This window comes from Bufo bufo, chromosome 2 (genome assembly GCF_905171765.1).
Source record: "Bufo bufo chromosome 2, aBufBuf1.1, whole genome shotgun sequence".
NCBI classification, from domain to species: domain Eukaryota; kingdom Metazoa; phylum Chordata; class Amphibia; order Anura; family Bufonidae; genus Bufo; species Bufo bufo.
In genome coordinates, this window is record NC_053390.1 from 549,424,607 (window position 1) to 549,450,543 (window position 25,937).

The 25,937-nt window shown below is 44.3% G+C and overlaps 1 protein-coding gene across 2 annotated transcripts; it reads left to right on the forward strand.

Annotated features, from left to right (window-relative positions):
* The first annotated feature begins 494 nt into the window (after positions 1-494).
* On the forward strand, positions 495-24,836 carry PPM1K (protein phosphatase, Mg2+/Mn2+ dependent 1K). 2 transcript variants are annotated; one of them, XM_040418094.1, is made up of 7 exons: positions 495-588; positions 5,706-6,222; positions 6,309-6,409; positions 14,352-14,517; positions 15,069-15,213; positions 21,873-22,007; positions 22,924-24,836. In XM_040418094.1, the coding sequence occupies exons 2-7, from the start codon at positions 5,777-5,779 to the stop codon at positions 23,053-23,055; spliced, it is 1,125 nt and encodes a 374-aa protein (XP_040274028.1). In that variant the 5' UTR covers positions 495-588; positions 5,706-5,776; the 3' UTR covers positions 23,056-24,836. The 2 variants fall into 2 exon arrangements, with proteins under 2 accessions (XP_040274028.1, XP_040274027.1); XM_040418093.1 differs by lacking the exon at positions 495-588 and adding an exon at positions 3,130-3,259.
* Positions 24,837-25,937: the final 1,101 nt, after the last annotated feature.

Consider the following 25,937-nt stretch of genomic DNA (forward strand, 5'->3'; position numbering starts at 1 on the left):
TCAGGGACAGGACTCATCTCAGGTTAATTTGCATATGTATCAAATCGTTTATTTTACACAATAAAAGCACACAGAGCTATGGGGCTTGGGTATTGCGGATGTGTTAGCGGCCATCTAACAACCCATGTCCTCCGCTCTATACCCAAAATCCCGGTGACAGGTTCCTTTTAAAGCAAAATGTATACTTTCGGACCCATCTCAGGAGAGGCGCTATTGAGTCATTACAGACTATGGTGTGACGAATGACGCTGGGAGCTGCCTTTGGAAGCCAAAGGGCCAGGATACTTTATACATCTGCTTTATTTGAGACCGAATCCCCAGCCTATGCAAATCCTATGCAGCCCCTTCATTACAGACATGTATGAGTACAAGGCGTGTTTGTATTGGCAGGGAAGTGGCCGCTGTCAGAGGCATATGACGTCTGTGTTTGCCTCCCTCTAAATACAAACAAGGTGGGGGTTGTCACATGCTGATTTCATGTGTCATAATGATCTGCTGCTATTGCACTCGTGAGCAACCTGCTGCTGTCACATTACTAGACGTGTCCTGTTGAGCCCGACACGCCAGGCATACCGCATGCTGGACAAGGTAAGCTGGATCTGTGTGCGTTAACTCCTAACACACCAAATAGACAGTGCGAGCCATGGCAATATGTCCGAAAATATGATTTTACTGCTTAAAAAATCAGCAGGAAGTGAATATAAACCTAAGATGAAAAGGAAATAATAGAAAGGCAGGCTAGAGGGGCCAGGGGGTCTTTCTCTGCACTGAATCCCCTCTGTTTGTAAGTTTAATATTACTAATACTGTAAAAAATATGATTAGTGACAATATTAAAGGGGTTATCCAATATCTAAAATATCGCCTTCCCCAATGTCCAAGAGAGGCGGTATATTAGTGATAGGGACCCGTCCGCGGAAGCCACCTTGACGCGTGGTGGATGGGCCCGACACAAGTTTGATCAAAATGTGCGCTAAGAGCTTCCATTGATTCCAATAGTAGGTATAGTACCACTTGAATTTAGAATGATCCCCATTTCTCAGCTTTACTGCTTATATGTGTGTGCAGCCATTATTATTTTTTTATTTATTATGTTTGCCTTATGGATGTGCACCCATGACTATGATTATGTATAAGAATATGCCAGTCTAAACTTTCTTGTAATAGAGGGCTAATGAGAGGCATATGGGGGCTAATGAGAGGCATAATGGGGGCTAATGAGGCATAATGGGAGCTAATGAGAGGCATAATGGGGGCTAATGAGAGGCATATGGGGGCTAATGAGAGGCATAATGGGGGCTAATGAGAGGCATATGGGGGCTAATGAGAGGCATAATGGGGGCTAATGAGAGGCATATGGGGGCTAATGAGAGGCATAATGGGCGCTAATGAGAGGCATAATGGGGGCTAATGAGAGGCATAATGGGGGCTAATGAGGCATAATGGGGGCTAATGAGGCATAATGGGGGCTAATGAGGCATAATGGGGGCTAATGAGAGGCATATGGGGGCTAATGAGGCATAATGGGGCTAATAATGAGAGGCATATGGGGGGCTAATGAGGCATAATGGGGGCTAATGAGGCATAATGGGGGCTAATGAGGCATAATGGGGGCTAATGAGGCATAATGGGGGCTAATGAGAGGCATATGGGGGCTAATGAGGCATAATGGGGCTAATAATGAGAGGCATATGGGGGGCTAATGAGGCATAATGGGGCTAATGAGAGGCATAATGGGGGCTAATGAGGCATAATGGGGCTAATGAGAGGCATAATGGGGGCTAATGAGGCATAATGGGGGCTAATGAGAGCTAATGAGGCATAATAGGGGCTAATGAGGCATAATGAGAGCTAATGAGGCATAATCGGGGCTAATGAGGCATATGGGGGTTAATAAGAAGCATAATGGGGGCTAATGAGAGGCATAATGAGAGCTAATGAGGCATAATGAGAGCTAATGAGGCATATGGGGGCTAATAAGAAGCATAATGGGGGCTAATGAGGCACAAGGGTTAATAATGGGGGCTAATGGCATAAAGGCTATATATACATACACGCGCGGTGTTTGTCCTTTAGGGTGCACACCTATGGTACAGCCACTGAGTGAGTTAGACTTCAGTGAATAACTTTGGTATTTGATTTAATCTGAAAAAACATTTTAAAACTTGGATCCGAACTCGGCTTCAGTTCCAAGGTGCTGGTCAGAACCAAAGCGGATCCAAGTTTTAAAATGTTTTTTTTTTTTTCAGTTTAAAAATCAAATTCTGAAGTTATTCAACGAAGTGACTTGCGACTTCTGGAATAACTGACTTTGCCTCGTCAGAGGCCATACATTTTAATGTTGTATGGAGACAGATCTCCATACAGCATTGAACGCAAGTTTTCAACGAAGCAACTTCGGATCTAGGATCCAAAACTCGCTTCGCTCATCCCTAATCACTAGCCCAAATCTTCTCCTGTCAGTTTTTTTTACAAGTGTATCAGCCCAGGTATTACAGGGGTTGTCCCGCTTCAGCAACTGCTTGCACACTATGAAAAAAGCAGCGGCCTATGTGTTCTCCTATGGTCCCAGCCACCAGAGAGGGCAGTGCTTTTTTCCGTAGTGTCCAAGCACGGCCACCGATGCTGGATTAAAGGGTGGTCGTAGCCATAGAAACAAAAGGTGTTGGAAAAATGAATCCAGCCAGCAAAGGAAGCAATATGGACAATCACAATACATTAGTAAGTGCCTTGTACTAACTTTCTCTACATGATACATGCCACTTACTGAAGTGACCCAACAGAGACTAGAACACCAGTTGTAGCCTCCTGAGGCAGTATAAGGTTTCAGCCTCTGGATGTGAACTGGAATGTTGCCATTCACTGACAGCAAGCAGCGATCTTGAAAAGGGCGACGAACTTAAACGCAAAGCCTATTAGAAGCCGTGGTTACATAACATTAGACAATCCTGGCAGGGCAGGCCGCCAGCTTCCTCCAGCACTGGGCGCCCGTGGAATGCCGCAGTGACCTCTCAGGGCTCCCGGCCCCGCCCCCTCCTTCTGGGGCTCTGGTAGGCAGCCAGGACGTGGAGGCGGTGGCCCAAGGGGCGCGCTGCCATTGGCTGGCAAATGTTGATAGGCGGGGAAAGCTCCAGCGCTGGAGCAGGACTGCTTTGTTGCTGCTCCAGTTCCCAGTGGCGATCTGAGGAGAAGCTGTGACCTGATCTGTGCCAGCGTCTCCCACCCAGAGAGGGCGAGGGCCCTGCTACTGCACCGGACATGTAAGAGGGGCTATGTCACGTTATCACTGCTGGGGGGGCTGCACCCTGCTGTTATCGGGGTGTCATGGAATGTGCTTGGCGGGCGATACATCTATGTCAGTCAGTGACTTACATTCAGAAAAGATGGGGGGCGTGTAGGTCCATATATGGTGGCAATGGGTGTGTCCGCTGTGGCCCCTAGTCGGGTGATGCCAGTATTTGGGGTGTTGTAGAGGGTGCTTATAGCCCGATGTGGTACAGCTGACCGCCGATGTCACCGCCGAGCGATGGCCGCACAGGACGGGCTGTATTCCAGAATGTTCTCCGCTGCCTCAACGGTGCTGAATGAATGACTGCACAGGAAGATCTGCAGTCCTATGTAAATGCCAGTAGTAAGGTACAGGCCGATCATGAGCATCCAGAAATGGCTACAACCCAATACAAAATGAAATCTTGACAGATCTGGCCCCTGAGGGCCCCGCACCTGGGGCCATTGAATGAATGAATGAGCATATAAGGTGCGGATGTCCTGCTGGGCCGGGGGGGTCCTAACTAGGCGATCCCCTTTTTTGACTTCCGTCTGCTACATTTCCACATAGCTGCCAATCCGATCACTGCTGTCTGAAAACATAGCCTGTCATTTGATTGGTTGTTATGAATCCGCAGCTGGTGGTTGCTGTGGCCCTGAAGGCTATAAATGAATAACAATTAACCAGTGATGTGCTAGTCTAGGCTACTGTTTATCAGCTTGCAGTTTAGGCAGGATCTCAGATCTGTATGGAGACTTACTAGCTATCTTCCAAGAAGGAGAACCATCTCACTAGCGCCACCTTGTGGAAGTGGCTCGCTATGAGTCAAGATGGGACTTTTTGACAAGCCTTGGAATATGACAAGGGACAATAGCCAGACCAGAGATTAATAGGTAGACATCTGCTTCAGGATGCTTGCCCATGCCTTGTAAAAAGTAATAGGGAGCTACTTCCACAAGGGGGCGCTAGTGAGATGGTTCTTTTCCTTGGGAGATAGCACAGATTACAAGGGCCTGGTTACTCCTTGGAATGAGCATTACCATTCCATTGGGTAGCATCTCTACATGGCCGTTGGGTTCGGACAGCTCTTTTTATATTGTATATGACCAACGTAAAGGGGTTGTCCATCCTTGGAGCCAACCACCCATTTGCTTCGGACCTGTGCTCTTGAAGCCCCTGAACGTAAAAAAATAAATAAAGATTCTCCCATACTGATTCCCTCTGCTGTTTTAGTTCCCGGCAGGAGCAGGAAGCGTCTGGATCCTGTGAGTGCTGTGGCCAATCGCAGGCCTCAGCGGTCACATTGTCACAGCAGTGATGTACCATTCGAGCTGATGTGACCACAGAGTTCTGTGATTGGCCACAGTCCCTGGTTCTGCGGCCTGGGAACTTAGCAGCGGCAGGACAGCGGACAGGTGAGTCCTTTTTTGTTATGTTTAGGGGCACAGGTCCTTACCAAAGGGGCTGTAAGCTCCAAGGTCTGATAACCCATTATATGCCTGACGATGAGAAAAATGTAAACTGTTGTTTGATATCGTCTGGTTTTATGGCCAAGGTCTCATTTTAGACCAGAGTGTTCCATGAAATGAGCTCTACTTACAAAATTTTAAATTTTGTGTGTACGTGACGGTGTGCCCTCTGAAGTGTTGTGGTGGGAAATGTGAGGGACTGATTTGTGAGGTAAATCTTCGTACAGAGCTGTGGAATATGGTGGTGCTATATAATAGCACGGTGACTCAGTAGCAGGAAATGTGAGGTAATTCTTCGTACAGAGCTGTGGAATATGGTGGTGCTATACAATAGCACGGTGACTTAGTAGTAGGAAATGTGAGGTAAATCTTTGTACAGGGCTGTGGAATATGGTGGTGCTATATAATGACGCGGGGCAATGTGAGGTAAATCTTCGTACAGGGCTGTGGAATATGGTGGTGCTATACAATAGCACGGTGACTCAGTAGCAGGAAATGTGAGGTAAATCTTCGTACAGGGCTGTGGAATATGGTGGGTGCTATACAATAGCACGGTGACTCAGTAGCGGGAAATGTGAGGTAAATCTTTGTACAGAGCTGTGGAATATGGTGGTGCTATATAATAGCACGGTGACTCTGTAGCGGGAAATGTGAGGGACTGATGCGTGAGGTAAATCTTCGTACAGAGCTGTGGAATATGGTGGTGCTATATAATAGCATGGTGACTCAGTAGCGGGAAATGTGAGGGACTGATGCGTGAGGTAAATCTTCGTACAGAGCTGTGGAATATGGTGGTGCTATATAATAGCATGGTGACTCAGTAGCGGGAAATGTGAGGGACTGATGCGTGAGTGAGGTAAATCTTCGTACAGGGCTGTGGAATATGGTGGCGCTAATAAGCAATGGGAAATAAATGTATTAGGTTTTCCGCCCATTAACCATAATTTTTTATTTTTTTTTCTGCTGCAGTTTTATTTGAAGACTTAAAATATCGAAGGGCGGAAGTTTATTTTTTATTCCACGTCCTTTGTAGTCAAGGAATGTCAACAGCCATCTTAGTTACATTTGTCAAACATGGAGGGTTTCAGGTGAGAAGAGGAGCCCTGCTGAGGTCACGTGTGCTGCAAGATAACAATCGTGTAGCTCTAGCCTGCCAGTGCTCCACCACCAACCGCAGGTCTTTTTCATCACGCTTTGACCCTGACGGAAGTGGGCGACCTGCCACCTGGGACTCTTTTGGGATTTGGGACAATCGAATTGACGAGCCTATCCATCTCCCGCCCAGTATTAAGTATGGCAAGCTCATACCGCGCATCAACCTCTCTAAGGTTGGCTGCTCCACTCAGCTAGGGAAGAGGAAGGAAAATGAAGACCGATTCAACTTTGCCAAACTGACCGATGATGTCTTGTGTTTTGCTGTCTACGACGGACATGGAGGAGCTGCAGCTGCTGATTTCTGTAACCGATTTATGACCAAATATATCAAGTGAGTCCACATGGTCTCGGTTACCACCCGCATGGGGTTATGATGGGTTTTGTGATACATTATTAATGCTCTGGTTTCATCCACAGGGAGTTCCTTGCACAGGAACAAGATATGGAGAAAGTGCTGACTAAAGCTTTTCTAGAGATTGATCAAGCTTTTGCAAGAGAAGCTCATCTTTCTGTCGATGGTAGGTACTAGGTTTGTTTTAAGTGACGACCTACTTGTTGCTCCAAGATTTAAGAAATCAGCCATTCGTCTAGACAAATAGACGTTGAGGTCAGATATCGTAATGTGACTGGTGCACTGTAGACATGACCATCTGAAAGAAGTGCCATGGGTGTCAAGAGACCCCAGACACAACCATTGCCCCTCAGTTCATGGGACTGCAGCCAAATTTGCTTTTTAGCCAGTCTTTATCAAATTGCCACTTGATGGCTTGGTTCTCTACCTAAGGCCTCTTGCACACAACCGTATGCCCTCCGAGATATACGGTCCGTGAGTGGGCCATATGTCCCGGAGCGGCATTGATCGTGCGCATGGGAGTACACAGCATCATAGATTACAATGATGCTGTGCCCGTTGGGCCGCCCGCGGGACTATTGTCCCGCACTCTTATGATTTTATGAGTGCTGGACAATAACCCCACGGGCGGCCCGACGTGCACAGCATCATTGTAATCTATGATGCTGTGTACTCCCATGCGCACGATCAATGCCGCTCCGGGACATATGGCCCACTCACGGACCGTATATCTCGGAGGGCATACGGTCCTGTGCAAGAGGCCTAAATGTCAGTTTGCTGGAGGAAATAGTAGAGTGGAGCCCCTGAATTGTGGAGGCTGAGGACTTGGCACCCACTAGATTGATGAACGTCTTTCTGATGGCCATGTTTCTAGATTAATTTAGAAGCATTTCGGTTAGAATTCCATGTTTGTTTTGAGCAGTTTTTTTACCTCTTTGGTTGTGTTCACATGTAGTGGATGAGGTGAGGTTAAAGGAAAACTCTACTGATGTGGTGCAGGTCTGAACACTCCTTTAACATGCTTTACCTGTGAAAACCGCATCTTAACCGCGACATGTGAACATATCCTTACACAGGCAGAGTGACCGGATCCAGAAGTCTTATAAGATTGATTTGTCTGCCAGGAAAGGTTATTTTGATGGGTTAAAATGATGATTATAGTCTAATAGTATTCATATTGCGTAGTCTACACTTCCGTGATTAAGACTAGACCGCCATATAAATGTGTATTTTATACAATGGTGTGGTCTACAGCTCACCATGTAAACTAAATGGCAGTATGCTTTATAACCCCAGCACACCATGCATCCCTTGGCATGTAGTGCATAGTGTGTGCATTTATTATGTTTAATCTATAGGGGATGATGCTATGGGCATAACATTAATGTACTAGTTGTTTGGGAATATGATTGCTTTGCTAGGTAGCAAATGTTTACTATAGCTATTGATCTCTCTAATGCTTTTACATCTGGGTGTTTATGACGGGGGGCTCTAAAGTACACTGTGGAAAAGCCCCTCTTGGCATATGTCATGATATTTATCATGTTGTCTAGCTGATTCTCTGTAAACTTGTACCCATCCTGATAATAGGGAGGCGCCCAGTTAAAGGGGTTTTCCGGGTGTTTAATATTGACGACCTATCCCTAGGATAGGTAATCCATATCAGATTGGCAGGGGTCCAACACCTGGACCCCCCACTGATCATCAGCCACAGCCTCCTTTTACTTCTTAGCAAGCACAGTGCTGTACATTGTATAGTGGCTTTGCTTGGTATTGCAGCTCAGCTCCATTCGCTTGCATGGGACTGAGCTGTTCCTAGGACATGTGACCGATGAATGTGATGTCACTGGCCTAGGAAGAGGTCGCGGCACTCGCTGAAGAACCACAGCTTATTGGGAGGGGGGGGGGGGGGCTCAAGAGTTAGACCCCCACTGATCTGATATTGATAACCATCAAGATCTCAGACAACCCTCCCCTTCCCTTTTAATGTCATGTCTGACATTAGAAGACCACTGACTTGCTATAATTATTCTAGTTAGTGGCTGCCAACTTGCAATGGCATCCATGTCGGCTGTCAGCCAGCTACCCGGTAAGCATCTGTCAGCCCACCTCCATCCCTACTGTATGGCCCATGTCACAGTATGCTCCTGAATCAGGTAGCTCAGGATAAACTGAACTTCAGACCCTGGGTTTGTGCCTTTTTACACGGCACTTGCACAAATATTTTTGCACAAGTACCGTTTCTACTTAGCCCTCGCCACTTTCTGAACGACTTGAGAAGCGTGGACGGGGCCATTGGCCCCCACAGATCTGTCATTATTTATGGCCGTTTTCTGGAGTAAATGATGACCGATGATGGATGCACTTACTCGATACGGCACGTGTGCTGCTTAATAAATTAAGCATGTCCTCCGGTGGCTTATACACCACCGGTCTCTATAAATCTTCTCCATAAGGGCTCATTCAGACGGCCGTATGCTGTCCACAAAAATGAGGATCCATTTTTTTCGCGGACAGTTCAGCATGTCCGCAAAAAAACGGATTGCGTTCCGTTTTTTTGCTGATCCATAGACTTCAATAGTGCCATGTCCTGATTTTCACTGACAAGTATAGGACATGTTTCATTTTTATGCTGAGCCGTGCAAAGGAAGAAAATAGCCCCATAGAACTGAATGGGACAGCATCTAATCCGCAAAAAAGCGGATCCGCATTTTTGCTGACAGCATATGGCCGTCTGAATGAGCCCCTAGTCAGTTTGTCATGGCTTCCTTTCATTTGGTTAGTCCTCCACATGTAGCATTTTGCTAGTTTTCTTCTATCCTGCCAGAATGTCAGGGACTGAGCTAATGAATTTCATGGTAAGTTTTTGTAGAGACATAACCAAGTGTTCTGTGAATAGCTATCGGGGACCAACAGTCCCATATGCTGTTGCTACACAGGGGCCCTCTGGGGTCCGACCCTGGTCTGGTAGATCATGTTTTTGGAAATTAGGCAGCAGCCTACTGGGTGACAGTGACCAGATATCAGCGATCTTCTACTCAATGGGCTAGATTTATCAAACTGGTGTAAAGGAGAACTGGCTTAGTTGCCCCTAGCAACCAATCAGATTCCACCTTTCATTTTCCAGAGAAGCTCTGAAAAATATAAGGTGGAATCTGATTGGTTGCTATGGGCAACTAAGCCACTTTGACTGCAGTTTTGATGAATCTCACCCAGTGTATTTTAGAGCCCTCTCGTCCCTTCACATAGAAAAAAAAATAAATATTGTCATTTTTTGCTTTATTAAATATATGAAATGTTTAACTTGCAATATCAGGAAGAAAAAAAAAGCTGCACAGTTCTGTTTTCGAATCTGTTTTTACCAGTAGACTAAAATGAGTAATATTCTAAATTAAAAAGTTTTGGCACATCTTTAAAACTTGAAACCCTTTTCTAGAGATGTTGTTCCAGTTTTTGTTCCTAATACTTGTTTGCGGCAGTTGATAAATCTGGTATACGTCTAATTGACCTAACCACGCCCACTTTCCCAGAGTAGCGAGAACAGGGTAAAATCACAAAAAATTGCCAAAATGTGTGACTTTTTACTACAGCCTTCTGGCACAGTTGAGTATGATACATTCCCCCCCATTGTGTGCTTTGTACTGCACATCCTTTTACAGGTCCTGAAGTGCGCCCTTTAATGAAGAACTTATCCTGTTGATTTCCATGCAGCTTTTTTTTTCCATCTCCTCCTGTTGCAGGTTATCTTTTTTTTTTGTATGATAAATACTTTGGGTGAATTTCCTATTTGCCTCTGTGTGCGTGTTATTTGTGGCAGAGACTGCACGTGGTGAGCAGCTCTAGGCTTGGAGGCCCCGGACGTTATAATGCTGGGCTTCAGTGGAAAGGGAGATCTCCTAAATTTTGTCCCAGGTGAAGGAGTCCAGCGGTTCCTAGCCTGGACTACAGGAAGGTCCCAACATCCACTTTGTCACATTAGTTGAGATGAAAATGTCCAGTGAGTGTTGAGCTATCTCCAAAGATCTCACTTTTTGTTTTGTTTTATTAGTCTTGTTAAAAGGACAGAAAATTACAAATTATAATTTTAAATGTCTATGAAATGTACATAGAACCAAATTAGGCACATGGCACAGTTTACACCTGTCATTACTTCACAAACACCTCAAAGATTTTGGAACAACCTGAGCCTTTTGTTTGGCCTTGGTCTTCAGAAGCCTCTACATACCGTAAGGTCTGAGCTGACCAGTGTCTTAGGCACCAGGAAACCATGCAACTATACTTGGCCTCTTTCAGATATTTCACTATGTTGTCCAGTATGGATAATCGTGCACCCTGTACTACATCTGGTGTATAAATGCACCACCATAGTGGAAGTAGTTACTCCACTTAACCCTTTATAACCTAGAAGACTGTTCCAGAATCTATGAACGCACCATAAGCAATGCTTGCCTATAGTCTCTAGCTAATACTTCATGATTTCACATTAAGCAGGTATTTTTAACTGTTGAAACCAAGGTGACCTTTTGTGGATCCAACAGTAGGCCGACACTAATTGTTTAGGGTCAAATATTATGATCTGGCAGCAAAATATATTTCATCGCCCGTCAATTTAGAAAGCCTGTCAGACCTGTTTGACAGTAATTCATTGAAGCAGAGATTAGTTGCTCTGCTCCTTCTCTTTTTTTAAAAGACCAACCTTGTGACTTTCTTCGCTCAACTGCAGCATGTCACACAAAAATGTGAACAAGTATGCATTCTGTCACAAGTCTTTTCCAAATGAAGGGCCTCCATAAACCTTTCCCCATCCCACATATGTATGATCCATGGATCGGTGGCCATCCTTTACTGAAGCTTATAAAGTACCAAGTCTTGCTCCTGACTTTCTCCTGAGCTGCCATTCCACTGTCCACCAGGAGCCTAGGTTGGGGCTCCTTCAGAAGGGGAAGCCAAAATATTGCAGTCACCCTAGGCCTCAAGGAAGGACATCCCATAAGGGCACAGTCCTTGTGACAAATAAACATTTGTTTATGAGCGAATAAGGCAGTGTCATCCTTGCCCTTGGAAAAGGAGAATCTGACACTGCTTTAGTAAGGTCTGGGGGAATAAAGTTTCTCCTTGTGGAGACCGCTAAGTTGATGTAGGGAGTGCTAAGGGCCAGACAGTGCCAGAAGAGTATGTACTGTAATAACCTCTTATAGTAGGGCAAAAGCTGGCTCTCTACTGCCACCTACTGGATGGCCACTCATAAGCCAGGCAAACAAACATCCGTGGCAAAAGTCATTCACTTTTATTTAGCATATCAGATTATAATTTGAGGTGTTTAATAAAATGAAATGACTTTCACGGTGAGAAAACTGTGCCATGGATGTTTTTTGTATGGTACTTTGGATTGAAGAGCCCTTCCGTGTGGCATCTTTTAAACCAGAATGTCGTTCCATTAACCTTTGACTACCCTACAAGTTATGACTTGGGAATGTAAACCAAAACCAGAATCCTTTTTTTTTTTTTTTTTTTTTTTTTTTTTTTTCTTCTGGAAAAGATTCTGGTTTTGGCTTATATTCGCAAGTGATTTTCTATGGCCTGTTTTAACCCCTTCCCGCCCTGAGCCATACTTTGCTTCAGGCTGGCACTGTATTCTCACTGCCTGGATCGGCATTCTGGATAAAACCTTATTTACACTGCTAATATTAAGCTCATCACAGTGCCACAATAGAGTACGTTGATTTAGTTATAACTAGTCCACTTTTTCACATCCGTCTAATATTAATAAAGGGGTTGGCCACTTTCTGACAACTTGTGACCAGTGGGTATGTAAGATGACTACATATGGCACTTACTAATCTAGTCTTTGTTGATATTCTGTGCCAGTTGCTAGATTTCATAAGCTGTGTCCCCTTGTTAGATAAATCTTTTGTGCTATCCACAAGATGGCCGCTGATGGAGGGTCATGTGACCAGACACATCACTCAACCACCTCCATTCTAACACACTGAACCTGCACTAACCTCCCAACAGTACAAGTGCAGATGCCAGATACAGTGTGTCTGAATGGAGGAGACTAAGGAATTTGCCTGCTCACATGACCCTCCATCAGCAGCCATTTTGTGAACAGCACAAGATTTGGCTGACAAGGGGACATGGCTTATGAAATATGAAAAATGGTGCAGAATATCAACAAAGGCTGTATTCGTAGAAGCAATATAAACCTCTTAGATACACATTGATTAACAATAGCCAGAAAGTGTCGAAGCCCTTTAATAATTCTACCTAAAATAAAGTTTTGGTTGTTATGGGCAACAAAGACCGTTTCATAAATCTGCCTACATGACCATGGAGTCGTCTTGGCATCTTTCTGAATGTGGACTCGATCAATATTATGTGAATTTCAGCAGTGACAGAAGTTGAGATAGCCGATGAGATGTACACTCCACCATTTTCAAAACTGATTTAAAAAATAAATAAAAAAGTTAAAATGGAAAACCAGGGTTTGTTGTTGATGGCAACCAATCTCAACACAGCTTTTATTATTCCTCAGCAGTTCAGGAAATGAAAGCTAAGCTCTGATTGGGTGCTATTAACAACAAGACCTATATAAGTAAAAAGGTCACCAGCCTCATGACAGTAATAATGCCTGCTTGAAAACATGATTCCATAAAAATCACACAAGACAAGCTGTTAAATGGTTAATCATTAGATGTCTGTAACCCTTTTCATTGAACGACATGGCACAATACATGCATCTGTGAAGAAAAATGCCAGGCAATGTATATGTTCTATGCTTTTGATGTAAAATACATGTATTCCTATAAATTAAAGGGGTATTCCAGTTGTGACAAGTGATCCCCAATCCACAGGATATGGTGTAACTACTGGATGGACCCCTACCAAGTACCTGTACCCTTTATGGCCGCTCTGAATGAATGGAGTGGGCAGTTGAGCATGTGCACTGCTGCTCTATTCATCCCTATGGGAGTTCCAGAAATAGCGGAGCTCGGTATGCATACCCTACCTGTCACTCAATTCATTTTTGGGGGGTCCTAAGGGGTCTCCATTCTCCTAATCGTGGGGGTCCTAGTGATCTGATCCCACTGATCTTGTCACAACAAGAATACCCCCTTAAAAGGAGTATTCCTACCTTTTAGACACTTATGACATCCACAGGATAAGTCACAGGTCCCATCTTTGGGACCTGCATCTATCTCCAGAATGGGGAGAATGAATGGAGAGGAGGTCACACGTGTGCACAGCTCTCAATTTACTTGTATAGGAATTAGCTGAGCAACCATGCTCATCTGTTTCCATGATTCCCATAGAAGTGAATGGAGAGAACCACGTACATGCACGTGCCCACCTTTGCATTCATTTGTCGCTTGGATGCATTGACTTGTGACCACCTCACCAGGCAGGATGGGGTAGGCGGACCCCCATTTTGGACAAAGCTGGGACCCGCATATATCAGACATTAATGGCATATCTGGGATGAGAACATCCCCTTTTTAAAGGGGTTTTCCAGGGTTCATATATTGATGGCCTATCCTCAGGATTGGCCATTGATATCTCTGATGGGTGGGGTCCGGCACCCCAACTAATAAGCGGTTTGAAGTGTCCGTAGCACTTTTATTGTCACCATTAGTAGGAAAATAAACCCCATTACATATGGGGGTACAGTACGGGCCGCAGTACACAAACCCTTGCAATGTTACTCATTCATACTTTCCAACATTTGAATAGCTAACATCAGGACAGTTAAGTCCTCCCCTTCCTCCTAGTGGCCATAACCATTGGGAACGCCCAATTTTGGGGGGAGTTTGCATAAATCCCTCCCATGTTGTGGTCAGTTCTTGGAATCGTACCGCAACATTGGGACTGTTGGCATGCTGGGGCGCTATGTTTATGGCATTACAGTACTCCATGCATTGAGCCATGTTGTTCTTTGGGCTGCCCAGCTCCATACTGCATGATGATGCTGCTTTTCCATCCGGACTAACACACATAAGTTAGGGGAACATGAATAATCGCAATGTAAATGATTGGCATTGCATTCTTTTTTTTGCCTTTCATGCCGTCAGTACTGATATGGCATTTCCACTTTTCTCGTGGTATTTTAGCAACCCTGATGAACTGTGGGACCACTGCCACAGTAGCCTTGTTGCGGGAGGGCATTGAGCTAGTTGTGGCTAGTGTTGGTGACAGCCGCGCGCTGTTATGTCGCAGAGGAAAACCCATGAAGCTGACGATTGACCATACCCCAGAACGGAAGGAGGAAAAACAGAGGTATGGCATCTGTATATTTATCCATATACATTTCTCGAGACTAGTGCAAAGGAAAAATGGAGGCACTGCCAGATTCTGAGGTCTCTTCCTCTCCACCCAGGAGTTTACATAGGAAATGCTCTAGCGATCACTCATGGATATTGTACAGTTTCATGCATGGTGCAGGGTTACAGATACAAAAGTGCATTCACAGCTGGGAGAAGGGGGCATCCGAAGAGCAAGGGGTCTGATGGGTCAATGCACAGCACCAGGGTATATTTTCCGTTACTGTGCTAATGCAAGGCAATTGGGGAAAGGTAGAGAAGGTCGATTGTGCGCTCAGTAATAATCCCATTATCTTTAACTCCTTGTGATTCTTGTCATTCTTTTCCGTGTTAATCCTTTTTCATATCTGCAGCATGGAACAGTGACAGGATCATGGCTTGTACTGAATAAAAAGTCTGAAGAAGAGGGCAGCGTCAAGGCGAAACGTTGGCGCCATAAGTTTTATTTGTAGTGTAAAAGTGATCACGGCATGTGATGTTACATAAGTATGAAACGTGTCTTCTCAGGATAAAGGAATGTGGCGGGTTTGTTGCTTGGAATAGCCTGGGACAGCCACATGTGAATGGAAGACTTGCAATGACGAGAAGCATTGGCGATTTGGATCTCAAGTCAATGGGAGTGATAGCAGAGCCTGAAACCAAGCGGGTAAAGGTGAGGAACGTTTCTATTTCTATTACCTGCCTCCTACATTACACTACTTTCCAATTAGGGCTAAAGGTAGCCACAGACATAACCGCCCTTTTACACAGGCTGATGATTGGGAACAAACAGCGCTACTTCCCACTCATTGCCCAGCATGAAATGGTCCTTTGTCATCAGCACATCATCCTGTGAACGAGATGTGCTGCTAAAAAATGAAAAACGTATTTTCGGTCATTGTGTATGATCTGTCAAAATCATCCAACAAGCTTTTATGTGCACGGCTAGATTTACAGTTGTCTTCCAAACACCTTAATCCTTGCCATTCTGTAGTCTTCCCTTTGTATTACACCCTTTAGGGCCCATTTGCATGGAGAGATACTCAGGGCATTGATAAGAACATCCATTGCCAGTCCTTGTGGCTCGTTCAGTTACATTTACACGCAGCAATCGTCTCCTCTGTATGGAGATGAACGAGGTTCATTGTCTGTCAGCAGCACATCCCTCTTTACGCTGGGAGATGTACTGCTGACAAACAGCGATATTAAGTCATCCAGGAAAGTAGGGGCGTACATAGAAATCACTGGGCCCCATGGCAAGAATCTGAATTGGGCCCCCTTGTGAGTGACCCATCGCACCCCTTAGAGTATGGGCACATCTACTGCAGAGGTTCCAGCAAAAGCCTCCGTTGCAGATTCTAGCAAAAACAAAGGGCAAAACAATCTTGAATGACCCCATTATTGTGAATGGGATCTGGCAGGTGCTGGCAGTATTTGGCATATGCTGGATCTGGCGATTCTGGTATTCTGCCAATGAATTGTCCCCGCTGCTGCTACTTTTTATATAGTGTCATCCTTCCCCCATGGACTGTGCCCGCTGCTGCTTCACCTCCTTCCCGATGCTGACTTACTGTTTATTCTGCTGGCAGAGTACGGTCAGGGCCTGGGGCAGATCTTCACAGCACTAGTCTGGAGTCTGGACTGGTGACTGTGCGGGATCAGGTCAGGTCTGGACTGGTCAGTCAGGTCACTGTGTGACGCGTGCTGGCAGAGGAAGAGGACAGGGGCATTTTCCAAAGCGCAGACACAGAAATCTAAAGGATTTTATCCAGTCACAACTGATGTTTTTCAGAACCTCCTAATACACACCTCAGCTGCTGCAGAACCTCCTAATACACACCTCAGCTGCTGCAGAACCTCCTAATACACACCTCAGCTGCTGCAGAACCTCCAAATACACACCTCAGCTGCTGCAGAACCTCCTAATACATACCTCAGCTGTTGCAGAACTTCATAATACACCCCTCAGCTGCTGCAGAACCTTATAATACACACCTCAGCTGCTGCAGAACTTCATAATACACACATCATCTGCTGCAGAACCTCTTAATACACACCTCAGCTGCTGCAGAACCTTATAGTACACACCTCAGCTGCTGCAGAACCTCGTTGATTTGTTCCTATGACTGAGAAGAACAGCGAACGTCACCAGCACAGATCTGAACAAAGCCTAATACACACCTCAGCGGCTGCAGAACATTATATTAGTGACAAGGGAACTACAAGTCTCATCACCAGATTGTTATTATTGTAAATTAGGGAGCAACACAGGAAGAGGTAAAATGGAGAGAACTACAACTCCCAGCATGTCCAGGCTGTTATCGGATACAAGTAGATATTACACAGAGAGCGTTTAAGGCCAAGTTCACATCACCGTTTAGTTTTCCGTTCTTCTGATCTGTCAGATGAACAGAAAAATAAAGAAAAAACAGATCCTGTATTTCAAGCATCAGTTCTACACATTTGGCATCCATTTAAGCCATTTCTGTCGGAGATCTGTTATTTTAGACGGAAAAAAGTCCTGCACGCAAAATGGAAAACTAAACTGTAATGTGAACCCAGCCTAAGAGAGAACTACAACTCCCAGCATGTCCAGATTATTATAGGACATCATCTAGTTGTACTAGGTGAGAGCTTTAAAAAAGAAATAACTATAACCCTCAGTATGGCCAGACTTATTATGGGGCATCCGTATACATTACAGAGAGGGGGTATAAGAGGAGAGAACTACAACTCCCAGCATTGCCAAACTGTACTAGGGCATACATTTAAATTACATGGAGAGGGATATAATAGGACAGAGCTAAAACTCCCAGCTTTTCTAGGATGTTATGGGTTATCCCAGAACACCACTAACCTCACCTCCAGGCACCACACAGAAGCTTCCCCTTCCCCTCACAGGGATATGCCACAGGTCTTTCACCAGTCCTCTGCACTGGTCACATGATGATGACAACAGGAAAGGTCCTTTAGACTTCTGCTGCTCTGCTATTCCTTGGCTTCCTGCACTGGTCACATGGTTGATGACCTCACCAAAGGTCCTTCTCCATGTCTTACATTCTCAGATAGCTATACAAGTGTAATTAGTGGGCGGGGCCTATCCTTCACTGCGGGCCCTCTTTCCCCAGGGGCCCCATAGCAGCTGCGTGGTCTGCCTCTATTGGAGGTACGCCACTGCATTAAAGATGTAATAACCTGACAAATTAGCTTTTTTTTTTTTTTTTTTTCCTGATAATTGTCCTGATGATCTGCCCATGTAAATGAACTTCCAGCACAATTAAAACAATGTTCCATGGCCTGCAAATGGTTAAATACTCCTCTCGCTGATTCCCCTTCCCTTCCACATTGCAGTTGTTCTGACAGTGCCCAGGTCTCCGCTTTCTTCCACTTCGTACTCCTGTTCTCAACATGGCAGGGGAGTCTGAGAAGAGTCATTGCAGCAAGTGGAGCACAACAGAGACCTGGGAAGCAGCAGGGGATCAGCGAGGCGAGTATAAGTTTGTTTACTTGTCCTGGAATACTCCCTTTTAAGGCCCTCTGTAACCATGAAAGTCTTGTAATAGGGGGATTTTATTCAGTCTCTTTGAGGTCCGGAGTTCCCTGTATGAATGGAGCAGTAGTTAAAGGGGTTGTCTGACCATATACATAGAGGAACAGAAGTATTTGAACACCCTGAGATTTTGCAAGTTCTCCCACTTAGAAATCATGGAGTGGTCTGAAATTCACATTGTAGGTGCATTCCCACTCTGAGAGACAGAATGAAAAAAATAAATCAGGAAATCACATTGTATGGTTTTTAAAAGAATTTATTTGTCTTGCACTGCTGAACATAAGTATTTGAACACCTGAGAAACAGCAAGAATTCTGGCTCTTAAAGACCTGTTACTGTGCCTTTGAAAAGTCCATCTCTACTCCACTCATTAATATTAATCTAACTTGGTAGCACCTGTCCGAGCTCTTTAAAGACACGTGTCCACCCCACAGTCAGTCAGACGCCAACTACTACCATGGGCAAGACCAAAGAGCTGTCAAAAGACACCAGGGACAAAATTGTGGACCTCCACAAAGCTGGAAAGGGCTACGGGGCAATTGCCAAGCAGCTTGGTGAAAATAGATCAACTGTTGGAGCAATTGTTAGAAAATGGAAGAGGCTAAAGACGACTGTCAGTCTCCCTCGGACTGGGGCTCCATGCAAGATCTCACTTCATGGGGTATCACTGACGATAAGAAAGGTGAGGAATCAGCACAGAACTACAAGGGAGTAACTGGTCAATGAAATGAAGAGAGCTGGGACCACAGTTTCAAAGGTCACTGTCGGTAGAACACTACGCTGTCATGGTTTCAAATCCTGCATTGCACTGAAGGTTCCCCTGCTCAAGTCATCACATGTCCAGGCCCGTCTGAAGTTTTCCAATGACCATCTGGATGATCCAGAGGAGGCATGGGAGAAAGTCATGTGATCAGATGAGACCAACGTAGAACTTTTTAGTCTAAACTTCACTCGTCGTGTTTGGAGGAAAAAGGATGAGTTGCATCCCAAGAACACCATCCCTACTGTGAAGCATGGGGGTGGTAACATCATGCTTTGGGGTGCTTTTTCTGCAAAGGGGACAGGACGACTGCACTGCATTAAGGAGAGGATGAATGGGGGCATTTATTGTGAGATTTTGAGCAACAACCTCCTTCCCTCAAAGCATGGGTCGTGGCTGGGTCTTCCAACATGACAATGACCCGAAGCACACAGCCAGGATAACCAATAAGTGGCTCCGTAAGAAGCATATCAAGGTTCTGGAGTGACCTAGCCAGTCTTCAGACCTAAATCCAATACCACATCTTTGGAGAGAGCTGAAACTCTGTGTTGCTCAGCGACAGCCCCGAAACCTGACAGATCTACAGTCGTGGCCAAAAGTTTTGAGAATGACACAAATATTAGTTTTCACAAAGTTTGCTGCTGAACTGCTTTTAGATCTTTGTTTCAGTTGTTTCTGTGATGTAGTGAAATATAATTACACGCACTTCATACGTTTCAAAGGCTTTTATCGACAATTACATGACATTTATGCAAAGAGTCAGTATTTGCAGTGTTGGCCCTTTTTTTTTAGGGCCTCTGCAATTCGACTGGGCATGCTCTCAATCAACTTCTGGGCCAATTCATGACTGATAGCAACCCATTCTTTCATAATCACTTCTTGGAGTTTGTCAGAATTAGTGGGTTTTTGTTTGTCCACCCGCTTCTTGAGGATTGACCACAAGTTCTCAATGGGATTAAGATCTGGGGACTTTCCAGGCCATGGACCCAAAATGCTAACGTTTTGGTCCCCGAGCCACTTAGTTGTCACTTTTGCCTTATGGCACGGTGCTCCATCGTGCTGGAAAATGCATTGTTCTTCACCAAACTGTTTTTGGATTGTTGGAAGAAGTTGCTGTTGGAGGGTGTTTTGGTACCATTCTTTATTCATGGCTGTGTTTTTGGGCAAAATTGTGATTGAGCCCACTCCATTGGATGAGAAGCAACCCCACACATGAATGGTCTTAGGATGCTTTACTGTTGGCATGACACAGGACTGATGGTAGCGCTCACCTTTTCTTCTCCGGACAAGCCTTTTTCCAGATGCCCCAAACAATCGGAAAGTGGCTTCATCGGAGAATATGACTTTGCCCCAGTCCTCAGCAGTCCATTCACCATATTTTCTGCAGAAGATCAATCTGTCCCTGATGTTTTTTTTTTTTTTGAGAGAAGTGGCTTCTTTGCTGCCCTTCTTGACACCAGGCCATCTTCCAAAAGTCTTTGCCTCACTGTGCGTGCAGATGCGCTCACACCTGCCTGTTGCCATTCCTGAGCAAGCTCTGCACTGGTGGCACTCCGATCCTGCAGCTGAATCCTCTTTAGGAGACGATCCTGGTGCTTGCTGGACTTTCTTGGACGCCCTGAAGCCTTCTTAACAAGAATTGAACCTCTTTCCTTGAAGTTCTTGATGATCCTATAAATTGTTGATTGAGGTGCAATCTTAGTAGCCACAATATCCTTGCCTGTGAAGCCATTTTTATGCAATGCAATGATGGCTGCACGCGTTTCTTTGCAGGTCAGCATGTTTAACAATGGAAGAACAATGATTTCAAGCATCACCCTCCTTTTAACATGTCAAGTCTGCCATTTTAACCCAATCAGCCTGACATAATGATCTCCAGCCTTGTGCTCATCAACATTCTCACCTGAGTTAACAAGACGATTACTGAAATGATCTCGGCAGGTCCTTTTAATGACAGCAATGAAATGCAGTGGAAAGGTTTTTTTGGGATTAAGTTAATTTTCATGGCAAAGAAGGACTATGCAATTCATCTGATCACTCTTCATAACATTCTATAGTATATTGCAAATTGCTATTATAAAAACTTAACCAGCAACTTTTCCAATTTCCAATATTTATGTAATTCTCAAAACTTTTGGCCACGACTGTAGAGGAGATCTGTGTGGAGGAGTGGACCTAAATCCTTGTTGAAGTGTGTGCAAACCTGGTCAAGAACTACAGGAAAGGTTTGACCTCTGTAATTGCAAACAAAGGCTTCTGTACCTAATATTAACACTGATTTTCTCAGGTGTTCAAATACTTATGTTCAGCAGTGCAAGACAAATAAATTCTTAAAAAAATCATACAATGTGATTTTCCTTAAATTTTTATTTTTATTTTTTATTCTGTCTCAGAGTAGGAATGCACCTACAATATGAATTTTAGACTCCTCCATGATTTCTAAGTGGGAGAACTTGCAAAATCACAGGGTGTTCAAATACTTCTGTTCCTCACTGTATATTGATGACCTTTCCTTAGGATAGGTTATCAATATCTTATTTGCGGGGGAACGGCACCCCTGCCGATCATCTGTTTGTGCTCCATGTGAGCGCCGCTTCCTTGTCTTTACACTACGCGTCGTCTCCTGTAGAGTGGTGGCATAGTGTAATTACAAGCACTCTCTCCATTCACTTGAATGGAAAGGGTACTTGTATTACACTGCACGTCTGGGATAAAAAGCAGTGTAATGAACAGGAAGCGGCGCTCTCAAGGAGCATTTGTATTTCTGCTCCATTCATTTCTCCAGATTGTCAGCGATTAGAGTACAGCATCTGGCAATCTCATAGAGAATGAATGAAAAGCCAGGTCTACACAACCGAGGTGAGGAATAATTAATGCAAGTGGCTAGAAGCACCCCACAACAGACTGCTTAAACTGGATCGAGTGAAACCCTATACACACGCTTAGCTAAGTTGGTTGAACTGGAACTCCTAATGGCCAACTTTTGTCTTTATTTTAACCGTTCATCTTCATTAATTGACAGCTGCACCATACGGATGATGGCTTCTTAGTATTAACCACGGATGGCATTAACTTCATTGTAAACAGTCAGGAAATCTGTGACATCATCAACCAGTGCCATGATCCCAGGGAAGCAGCTCAAGTCCTCACAGAACAGGTGAGAATTGTGTGACCTCAGGGTTCTGACCACCTTAAATATTCCAGTTGTAAATGTGATTGGTGACAGAGAGCTAACGTCCGTCTAAGGCTGACTAAATATGTTAGATAGTTGTTGGCCAAACTAATGTCGCCCACAATCCAAATGCACGCTTAGTTCAGCCAAGTGTGCATGTGTTCGCAGTAGGGAGAGTGGAGAATGCTGCTCTCCAACATTTCTAGTGGTGTTTTATCTACCAGAGAACAAAAGGATTGGGCATGTTGAAATCCAACTGCTCTTCCCAGACATATGCTGTGAAAGGCCCTCATACTTGTGAGATGGTTGACCCATCTTAAAGGCTATGAACACTTTTTCAGGAGCAATTTTTGTTATGATTGTATTTTACTAATTTTCGGATTGTATAGCCCTTATCTCTGAACTCCTGACATCTCATAAACGGTCATTATAGGTACATTCTTATCAAACTGATAAGAATATGGTGCAGCTCATCCCCTTTCACGTGACTGTTGTGACATCGCTTGCCTAGGGTAGGCAGCGAGAAGGCTGCAGCCCTCACAGGAGCACCATTCAGTCAATAGTAAGCTATTAAAAAAAAAAAATAATCTATTGACCAATGTAAGGAAAAGGGGTAAATTCTTATTAATGATGATATTCTATTCTATTAGTTTGGCTAACGTAGGGAATGCCTTTGGTGCACTCAGTTGTGTCCAGCACAAATCCCAGAATGCCAGATGTAACGGATATCCATTCCATTGGATACTTAACTTCCACTTCCCTAGGCAAAGGCAGCTGAATAAGGGTGCTGTTGCTGGAAAGGGACCCCACAATCCAAAGTGGGGCCCCCAAGGCACACAATCTGGTTAGTAATGGTAAAGCATATGTCTATGGTAACTGGATTTTTTGCTGTCATTTTCAGGTGATCCAGTATGGCGCAGAAGATAACAGCACAGCCATAATTGTCCCATTTGGAGCCTGGGGAAAGCACAAGAGCTCTGAAATCAATTTTTCTTTCAGTCGTGGCTTTGCATCAAGTGGCAGATGGGCTTGACGGGCACAATTATTAAGTAGCACAAAGTCAATCTACAAGCACTGTACAAAGATGTCTCTTATCTAAATCTATTACCTTCTAGACCAGGGAATGCTGCTTGTCATGTACAATTCATGTTGGAGGGAAGGACCTTGTATGTATGGATGTGGTGGCTAGATTCAACCATTATCACATGGAATAGTACCGGAGCCTGGGAGAGGGTTGACTTGTTCTCACCATGCCTTCTTCACAGACTTCTAGTCATTTAGACGACATGAACAACTTCTAGCCGGGCACTTTATTGCTCATTTTGCACTGCAGTAGTGACCATCTTATGCTGGTATTTCCTATCTGTTACATTTATATGAATAGTGTTTGTATTATTTATAATGTGAGGCTCACTGAACACAATTTCATGATGGTAAGCGTGTTCAGTTTTGTATTTTATGAAGGTTTTTAGGAGGTGTTTTAACACCTTGTGTTCTGAAAATGTGAATAAGAGCAGAATTGACTAATTGTCTCTTAGTTTTTTGTTCCACTGCTCTCTCCATTGCCAATTTAATGCTTGAAGAGCATTGTTTCGTGTACATATGGGTAGTCAAAGGGTTGTCACTTGACCGAATTTCGTATTTATACTGCTGGCTGGTCTTTTTATGAATGATGGCATTTATTGGTGCAGTAGTAGGTTTGACAACAGTTAGGCCACTCACACATTCACTTTTGGGATGTCATTTTATTTAATTTTTTTGGATCAAAGGGAGGGATCCATTCCATAAGAAGATGGTAACAAATGTTTCTGCTCTGCCTCCTGCCAAGGTCATCCTTTTTTATCGAAAATGGGGGGAGAGAGCAGTGGATCTCCAGAGCATGATGTGCAAGAAGCCTGAAGGTGCCCATACACCTTCAGTAATGGCAGAATACTTGTTTGGCTGACGGCTATCTCTATCATCTGGTCAAGCTTATATGTGTTGTCAATGAGGAGAAAGCCGCAGTCGGACACCTCTGGCCGCTGCTTAACTCCCAGGAGAACAAAAGGATCGATTTGGAAAGTGCGCAGTCCTTCTGTCCTTGGACATGCTCTGTTAAGGAACAGTCAGGAGCTCCCCTTAAACATTAGATTGTTGGCCAGCCCTAAGTAAAACGGAGGGGTTCGGCCGACAATACTCTAATATGTATGACTGCCATTAGTAAGCCGGGCCACCAAAACCATATTTTCCCCACTTTTGGTTTGAACAGTTATGCCTGTATGGGCGCTACACATGGAATGCTGGTTCTTCACGTTTGAGCAGTTTGATCAAGGGTGGACAAAATACTGTAGACATTGGGAACTGTTCAGACCACTTTGGAGCTAATTTGACCGTAAGAATTTTTAGAGACCTCAACAGAAAATAACCAGGAAAAATTAGGCGCTGAAAACCATTTTGACTACTTGGCTCTATTTCAATGTGACTTCTTTCTCTTTGCTAGTCACACCACCTTTGTACTATGGACTCCTAACATTAAGCATCTGTTACTACTGCGGAGAGATACAAATAACTCATCCTATGTATTTTGCCATATATCATTATAGGAAACAAACCGAGCTTTGGCTTTTTTCCCCTTTTGTCTTGTGGTGCCCACTCACAGCTCTATCGCTGTGTGTACATATTAGGGCTGTTATCACATTTTTGCCCTATGTTTAACATATACGTTGAGGAAAATAAGAATGCAAAATCATAGTACTACGCTTTTCCATCCTGCAGAGTCCATCAGAAAGAACATATTGTAGAGATGGAACTTTATAGTGATGGATGGTAACCATTGTGTATACATTAAATGTGGGACAAAAAAATGTGACGTCAACACAGCCTTAGGGCTCGTCCACACGAACGTGTGAAGCCCGTGACCGTGCTGTGGACCGCAAATTGCAGTCCACAATGCACGGGCACCTTCCATGGGGAAGGCGCATGGGGATTGCAGACCCATTCACTTGAATTGGTCCGCAATCCCTCCATTCCGCAAAAAGATAGAACATACTCTATCTTTTTGCGGTGCGGAGGCATGGAACAGAATCCCAGAAAGCACTCCGTAGTGTTCCGTGCTTCCGTTCCGCATCTCCGGATTTGCGGACCCATTAAAATGAATGGGTCCGCATCTGTGATGCGGAATGACAACGGAACGTTGCCCGTGTATTGCAGATCCGCAAATGCGTTCCACATTATGGGAACGGGCACCAACGGTCGTGTGAATGAGCCCTTAATTATATCTCGTGGCTGACCTGCAAGCAGCTGGGCACTTATGTATTTCATGGTATATCAGAAATACTCTCCATACAACATTAGCAGTTGTACTGCAGAATAGTTTTGCATACGAATAATTTGATTGCTGTTTTATGTCATCCAGTATATATAACTGGTGTGTGTGTATATAGTGTGTATATATTGGTTTTGTAATTAATAAACTATGGATCTGTTTCAAAAAGGTCTTCTTATTTTACTTGTTCACTTTATTAATAATACAAACTGTATTATGTATTCATTACGTCATTTTACTTTGTCTGATCCAATTTGAGGGCACAGTAAATAGACAGGACTGGTCATTGGCATCTTGAGGGATGGGATGAAAATCGTAGATGCCGTGGATTTTTATTTTATTTTAATGGTCATAAAAGCAACTGACTTGATACCTATCAATGTCATATTAGGCTGAGTTCACATTACTGTTCAGCCTTTCCATTCTTCTGCTCTGCTATAGGAGCAGAATAACAAAGTATGGATTCGTGACATAACTGAGCCGAACGGACCCCATAGACTATAATGAGGTCTGTTAGGTTTCCGCTCAGAGGAAGATTTTTGAAACTGAGAAAAAACTCTATCCACAGTACCAAATAAACAGGGGTTATCCCACAAATTGAAATAGCAGGA